General features: G+C 44.3%; 1 protein-coding gene across 1 annotated transcript; it reads right to left on the reverse strand.

The window, feature by feature from the left end:
- Positions 1 to 953: 953 nt before the first annotated feature.
- Positions 954 to 7810, reverse strand: LOC123147996 (NAC domain-containing protein 75). Its single transcript, XM_044567340.1, has 6 exons — positions 7463 to 7810; positions 7178 to 7370; positions 5840 to 6444; positions 2537 to 2863; positions 2324 to 2425; positions 954 to 1783 (listed from the first exon to the last, which is right to left on the reverse strand). Exons 1-6 carry the CDS (start codon positions 7607 to 7609, stop codon positions 1703 to 1705), a joined length of 1455 nt encoding a protein of 484 aa, XP_044423275.1. The 5' UTR covers positions 7610 to 7810; the 3' UTR covers positions 954 to 1702.
- Between the last annotated feature and the right edge of the window lie 369 nt (positions 7811 to 8179).

An 8179-nucleotide genomic window follows, 5' to 3' on the forward strand; every position in this document is an offset into this window, starting at 1 on the left:
GTCAAATAAGAAACCAGATTTTAAGACAGTGTCAAATAAGGAATTTTCTCGTTTAACTCAGGCCGCGCCATGCCGGGCCAGGCCGGCCCATTTGGCCAGGTTTGTGTTTAAGTGCCCCAACTGAGACACACACATCCTCTTCATTCTTTCCAGTAACAATCTCAGCGTTCTTTAAATCTAGTGGATGATATGTGATCTTATTTCACACTTGGTGTCATCGGACACGAAATGTGTAAACTGTTAAGGTTTTTATGTATTTATTTTATACAGAGGCTGGAAGCAGTAAAAATTTGCTTTATGCTTTTTATAAGTGTCTCTAACCTTAATACAACTTTATACTAGAACTAGTATAAAGTTGAGACATTTATTTTGAGACGGAGGGAGTATATAAAAAAGAAGTTGACGCAACAGTCTTAACATTTTGAGACGAAACGGAGGTACTCATAGGATCACAGTGGTCTGGAAGAATCTGAGAAGGGCAGTATCAGGACCATGCTGCGTGCTCATATGCCTCCTCCACTACACATGCAAAAGTTGTATTGTAACTTCAACCCTACCAGGAAGCCAGCGCCTAAATAAACACATGCATGCAGTCTGCATGGGAAGCATTCAGTTCAAGTGTTAGCCGTCCATGGTCCAATCAACTGTTTTTGCAAAAGCTCCGAAAAGATGAGGGGGGAAATATATTAGGAGTAAGAGGTGACATAAAGCCTTTTCATTCATAGCAGGTGACATGAAAAGCTTTTCCTTGCCCCTAGCTAGCTCTCTTCTTTTGCATGACAGTGTCACAAAAGAATATGGGTAACATTGAGTCTCATGCATGGCACTGAGAAGGTTTTGGAACCAAAGATGTTCCTCAAGGAAAAAGGATGATTTTGGAACTAAAGCCCCCAATCATTTTACTTTGCCGTCTTAGTTTGCTTGGACATGGAATATTTCTTGACACATGTATATCTCATAAAACTATTAAATAATCGAACATGTAAACAAATGGACCAACTCAATAGGGCATATGCCAGCTTTACAAAGGCATCATTTCCTTCCTTTCCCAAATGTTAGCTTCTTTGCTCAAACATGTTTCAAAAAGTAAAAGTAAATTGGTGTACACAATTAACTAATGAAGCAATAGAATCAGAAAGCAAGAAAAAAAAAGTATGGTATACTCCTGATTATTCAATACTAATATGGTGACAATTGACCAAAAAGACCACGGTAAACGATGATTGCCACAATGATTTGCATTGATCAGCGTGAGCAACCACAGCCGGCGGTTAACTGACCTTCTCTTGTGATGTCATGGCCTTTGTTTTATGTACTCTCCTTTTTCTTTTTTCTGTTTCCCCTTTTGCTTTTTCTCAAATATCGTCTTTGTCTCTTTAGACATACGAATTTATGCACTCAGATGAAACTTCCATCCTTCTATCTAGACACATTGGGTGAAGAGAAAGCTAATTCTAGATAGAGGGGGGAGGGGGGGGGGATAAAAGCTGGGGTTTGATTTTGTTGGACACTTTGCCTTTTGGGTGTTTCCTGGAAGCCACTCCTCCTATGCTACTATACCTGTGCTTTTTAGTCTTGTAGACGATTGGTGAAATGTATGATGATCCTATCATGGCAGTAATGATGATGTTTTGGCTCGGCTTTGGGTACCTCTCCAAGACCGGCTAGTGCCCTAAGGTGCATGGCAGATGTGTTTGCTCTTTCACCCATGATGATCCTGGTTGTCAGAAGGCCAGAAGGATGGGTACTGCCATTCTGTGTCCTCCTTGCTGCCTGATGTTTCCTGAAAGAAAAGGAGGGGTAAACAATTAGAAGTCTTGCAGAGATCAAGAGTTACTTGATATTTGTAAAAAAATAGTTCCTTGGTCCCATAATACAAGACATTATTACATCCAATATAGGGAGTAGAACAAAGGTTAAGACAGTGTCGTACAACTAGGGTATTAGACCGGTGACAGTGGCGTTCCACCGTAAAAATTATATCATTGATCTAGTTGTAAAAAGTTAGAGCACTGATCTATGGGATCAAAGCCCGGTCTTGTATCTTACTAGTTGTAGTGTGGTACCCAGTTAGTAATACACACATTTGTAACCAATGTGAGTACTTCCTCCATCCGGGATTGTTAGTCGGCTCATGCCCACCAGATATTCCTAATTTGACTACCATGAAGAGAAATGGCACCAGAAACAAGAAGAAATAAATATCTAGTAGCAGCACTACATGTGCGCCATTATTGGTACTACGATCGAACTTCCCATGTTCAACACTAAAAAGATGTGAAGTCTGCGGGAGAGAGAGAGAGAGAGAGAGAGAGTTTCTTACTCCTCCTTTGGACCTCCTCGATGTACATCCCATGATCACCTCTTCGAGGCCAGAAGTCGACCGTCCATCGAACTTTCGCGTTTGGTGTGGCCGCTCATCCTCCTAATCACATTCGTTTTGTGTCACAGATTAATCAAACCAAACCGTAAGAATAAAGTGTATATACTTAGGTACAACGCCAAACAAACTGCATGGATCATGCTGGTAAGCTACCTGATTATGGTAGCTCGGTGCCCCATGACCATAGGGCTCCGCCGTCGGCGCCGCAAGCACAACCGAGCCCTGGTGGACAGGCGGCGCCGCAATCAGCGTGGCAATGGGGTCCGTCGGTGTGCTTACGTGGAACGCCGCTGTCGACGAGTGGTGGTGCTCCTGCTGGAGGCCGGCGTAGTGGTGGTGGTGGCGCCGGTGATCGTGCTCGTCCACGACGTGATGCTGCTGCTGGTGGGGGTGCTGATGGTGAAGCGATGCAGGACGATGCAGCACTCCCTCGTCAGCCCTAACTTGCACCACTTGGTGATCTGATCCTCCCATTCCCACCTGCGTGTATACACATTAGCTGTAAATGTTAATACTTGCACGGTATAAATCGTACTGTACGTAATAATTAACTACATTGACAAGTATTCCCTTCGATATTTATATATGGACTGGATTGAAATGAATGAATAAACACAGTAAAATGTGTCCATATACATCAGAAAAAAAGTTAGAACATCTTATAATTTGGAACGGAATGATACTACATGGTAACCCATAACTTAATTTTGTTAGTTCTCTAAGAAAAACTTAATTATGTTACACTCAAGCTTTATTGATGAGTAAACGTCTCACTGTTTGGTAGACAGGGAAAGTGAACAAATTTAGAAAGTAATGCAAGAGATATTATTCTTAGATTTTGTATATGCTGATACATATATAAACATGTGGGTAATGAATAGACTATTCGTGCCCTTAATTAGGGTTGCTTGCTGTGTGGACAAAGTGATGCCCTAATTAAGCACAGTATTTGATACTGTGCAGATTGTGGACTAGGCGTGTAATAGAACTGACCTACAACCAGTTTGTGTACGTCTTCTTACATCTTAATTAATTGCATGGCATGGAAATATGTGTTACTTCAGCATTGCATGCATGCATGTAGGTCAAAGACATCCATCACTTTAGGTAAGATCTCAACCCTAGCTATTACTGTTTTCTTCAAGAATTTCCCTCACCTTACCATTATATTAATTCATTGATCAGATTGTGCTGAATGGACACATTTGCCTTGACACCACAGTGACCCCACAACCCTCCCAAACAAAAACTTTGCATCAAATTCCTACCTACATTTCGTTGATAATGGAAAAGGGAACATTTCATCTCCAAGATACCTTCCTACTTCAAATTGAAATAAAGAAATATGATCAATTTTACAGCATCCAAATTGAAATGAAAAGGACATGAAGCCGATAATGTGAGCAGTTCTGCTGGCTATATAGGTAGGCTGAGGAAGCCGGAATCATACATACTCTATAACTTAGTGAAAGTGCCGTGCATACGACACTTGAGGTTACGATTGCAATATGATGCTTAATCCGGTTGACTCCCTTGCTTTGGGCTGATGCATCAAAGGCCCCCATGTAAGGTTGTACTAAAATCGTACAAGATTTATCGTACGCATAGCAACACTCATAAGATAGCGTGTCTACCAGGACTATTAGTGGAAGCTAGCTATTTAGTTTCTGAAGATTCACATCGGGTTTCCTTTGATGTGCCAATGTGAAAACACACGATGGCATGAGTTATGCCGTAAACATCTATTGTTACCATGTCTTAGTCGCTTCCACGCTACCATATAGCTTGGAAAGCAACACAAATAAGTCATCCCCAAACAAATTTAACCGAATAGAAATCTTCAAAACCACAAAACTTTGAATACAAATTTTATCTATGCCCGGAGAAGCAAAATAAATACCAAAAATACGTGTAACTTATTGTTTAATGTTATATACTTTTTGTTGATATGCAAATCACATTATAATGACTTACATCAGTCGATGTGCTTAAATGTGCTATTTTGTACTCGACAATTCAATATTCATGATGAATGTCGGATCGGTGTTTTTGGTTTGACATTGCTCTTCATGAAAGGTTTTGATTTTGTCATTCCACTCACCCTAGCTGCAAATATATCTCCCAAATTTTGAAAGGAAGAAAAGCATCTAATAATTTAAAACTATGATTTCTTTTCTTGTGTGATTCCTCTAAACCTCTTTGCTCCTCCAACCCACCTATTCTTCCTCCTACCTTATTGTTGGGAAACGTATAAGGAAACTAAGTTCATCGACGTCACGAGGTAAGGGGTCGGCATCATCCAGTTAGCGCAAGTGAGACCCTAGCCCCAAGGGGTGGAGGTCAACAGCTCTAGCCATTATCGTTCTCTTCAACCGCAACTCGGGTCAACCTCCCCACTCCATTTTGCGTCCCTCTGCACATCCCTCTTATTCCCACTTCCTCTCTCTCTCCATCGGGCATGCCCGACCTGCCTCCCTTCCTCTTCTCATATCGACATCGGTTGCATGTAGATCCTGACTTTGTTTTTTTTTTCTGAAAAGGAGGACATCCCAATCTAGAGCCGGTAGGTGAGTGTTTCACTCTAAGTTGTTCAATGTGCATTTTCACTTGATATCTTGTCTATTTTTGGATCCCCCCGTCTCTCCCTCCCCTCTCCCCCCAACAATATGTTAGATTGAATGACTAAGGAAATGCCAAATAAAACTTATTTAATCTTTGTGAGGAAGGGCTCGGCATCATCCGTTTAGCGCAAGTGAGACCCTAGCCTCATGGGGTGGAGGTCGCAGCTCTAGCCATCATCGCTCTCTTCAATCACCACTCGGGTCAACCTCCTCGCTCCCTTTTGTGTCCCTCCGCACATCCCTCTTAGGGGGTGTTTGGTTCTGGGACTTTTTAGTCCCAGAGACTAGAAAAAGTCCTAAAAAGTCTCTAGAAACCAAACATGAGGGACTTTTTTTATATGGACTAGAAAAAGACTCTACTAGAGAGTCTTTTTTGATTAGTCCCTGGGACTAGAAAAAGTCCTAGGACTTCTCAAACAAACACCACCTTATTCTCTCTTCCTCTCTCTCCATCGGGCATGCCTGGCCTCCCTCCCTTCCTCCTCTCATATTGACATCGGTTGCGTGTACATCCAAACTGTGTTTTTGTTTCTTCTGAAAAGGAGGGTATCCCATCTAGAGTAGGTAGGTGAGTGTTTCGCTCTAAGTTGTTCAATGTGCATTTTCCCTTGATATCTTGTCTATTTATGGATCCATCCGTCTTTCCATTCCCATCTGCCCCCAACAGTATGTTAGATTGAACGGCTGAGGAAATACCAAAAAGAAACTTATCTTTCATCTAAAAAAACATCTTGCACTCGTGCCGCAAGCCCAAATCCCCCAACTACTACTAGAAGAGAACTACTCCCTCGGTCAAGAGAGGGAGTACTACTAGAAGAGATTGATCAAAACTAACCTCCTCGATGTTGTTTCTGAATTGTGAGAAGCTGAAGTCCTGAATGCGTGTGGTGCCATGGAATGCGGCGTTGACCATGTCGGACGGGGTCATGTGCACCGCCCGTGATCTGCCCGCACCGTCGGCCCTCCTCCTCTCCATGGCGAACGTGCCAGTGCTAGACGCCGGGACTGATGCCGAGGCTCCATCCCCGACGCCGCACTGCCTCGGCTGCGTCTGGTAGAAGATCTTAGATACGACGAGCTCGCCCTCGCGCTCTTCCTCAGACTCGCCGAGGTGATACTGGTGCATCACCCAGTTGGTCTTCTCGGGCTTCCGGTGCTTGCCGAAGTTGGTGTAGAGCACCAAGATCTTCTTGCACCCCCTCTGTCGGCCGCCCACAGCCACCGGCCGCGTCTTGCCAGTCTTGTGCCACCGCGTCTCACTCCGCTGCTGTTGTTGCTGCTGCTGGTGAGCCGCACCCGCAGCTACTGATCCGGCGGAGGAGAGAGCGGAAGCGTCCACGGTTGCCGGCGGCTGGATCTTGCGGCGCTTGCGGGTGCCAGTGGTGTAAGCCTTGGACGGCCGGTGGAAGAAGTGCCTGCTCAGACCGTCCTTGGACACACCTGCATGAGCATGGCCATGGATGTCAGGACGTGCATGCCACCCGAGGATTAGTCATGTCTGTTTTGGTTGGACGACTTTAAGAAAAACATGACTTTGGAAAAAAAAGCGAGAAAAGAGACAGTGATGCAGCTATGCAACATCACCCCGTCGGCTGTTGGAGGATATAACAACCTTGAGAGGGGGACAAAACCTAACTTTGGAAGCTAGGGGCAGATCTCATGTCACATTTCATTCTAGAGAGAGAGAGAGAGAGAGAGAGAGAGAGAGAGAAATATGCCATGGCCATTAATGTCGTACGTGCAGTACCGAGAGATATGGGTGTACAATATTTTCTTCCTTTTGTTCCAAGATTCCTACAGTGCACTTGAAAATCTACCAGTAATATACTTTTCATATGTATGGAGATACGCGCATCAAGTATTCAAATGCAAAGCAAATCCCAGAACACGAAAGACAGGATGGTGAATGTATACACAATAGAATAGCGAGAACATAAAAAAATAACGAGAACAAAAAAAAGAGCCTGAGCTACGAAACAAGAAACTGAAATTGCAGAACTCCAAAAACTAAAACATTGTATTTCGAGAAAATATTCCTGACAGAAGAAAGCACTTTCAAGAGATTGGAAACGTACGGTGGGTAGCTAGAAACAGATGTTCTAGATTTATAATATAATAAGTTACTACGCTATAAGTTAACTTCCCGGCAATAGAAAAAACTATGCAAATTAACCTGGCAGTTTCTCCGGGTGGGTGTAACAGATGCCATCCTCCCCCTCAATGGTGGGTATGAACTCGTCGATGAGAGGGTGAGACGGGGCTGCCACGGCCGCCGTGCCGCCGGACTGGACTTTCGCCTCTAGATGCTCGATCAGCTCCTGATCCGTCGGGTCGAATTTCACCCCGGCCGGCAGCCCCACCCAATCCTGCGGGCAACATACATATACACAATGAATCAACAGAAAGAAGGCCTATAGCAGAACCGAAATTGTCACGGGCCGAGATCGTGCGTATGTACCAGCTTCTGGTCGATCTTGTGGCCGCACCTGGGGCAGCAGCTCGACTCCGACATGTACTTGCGGTGCTCCTCAATCCTCGATCCGATGAGGTGGTGGCCGCCGCTGCTTGTACCTCCTCCTGTCGTTGCCGTTGCACCATCGTCCATGTCTCAGTCGTCACCTCAGTTACTCCTGCCAAGGGGACAGTAGCACCTTGCCTGGCTATCTTCCCTGCCTAAGCATGATCACATGTAAGAGAGAGGATTATTCACAGGGTGGAGGGAGGAGGAGAAGGAAGAAGAGGTGGATGGAGACAGGAGAGATAGGGGTGGAGAGGAAAGGGAGAGACCGGCCGGGGGGAGGGGGTGGTGAAGGGGGTTTTGAGGAAGTAATAAAGATTTGGAGACCAGAATTCCATGTGTATATCGCTTTAACTGAAGGGGTAGAGAGAGAGAGAGAGAGAAAGGAAAAGGTTCTCCAGGTACGCACGAAACACCTTTGGACACACGCTAGATCAAGCTGTCCCTCCCTATAACTCCACCTATTTCATCTCCCAAAAAAATAAACCGCCACCTGTCTCTAGAGAGATACTACCCTCTTTTCCGGTCCTCTTTTCCAGTTTGTAAGGCTTACTCGTTTCCATTTAAAAAAATAAAACCGTTTCAAAAAGAAAAAGACTTTACTCGTTTCCCGTATCTCTAGGTTGACGATTTGACCAACATAATACGAGTTATATT

Source organism: Triticum aestivum, chromosome 7A, assembly GCF_018294505.1.
Source record: "Triticum aestivum cultivar Chinese Spring chromosome 7A, IWGSC CS RefSeq v2.1, whole genome shotgun sequence".
In the NCBI taxonomy this organism is placed as follows: Eukaryota; Viridiplantae; Streptophyta; class Magnoliopsida; order Poales; family Poaceae; genus Triticum; species Triticum aestivum.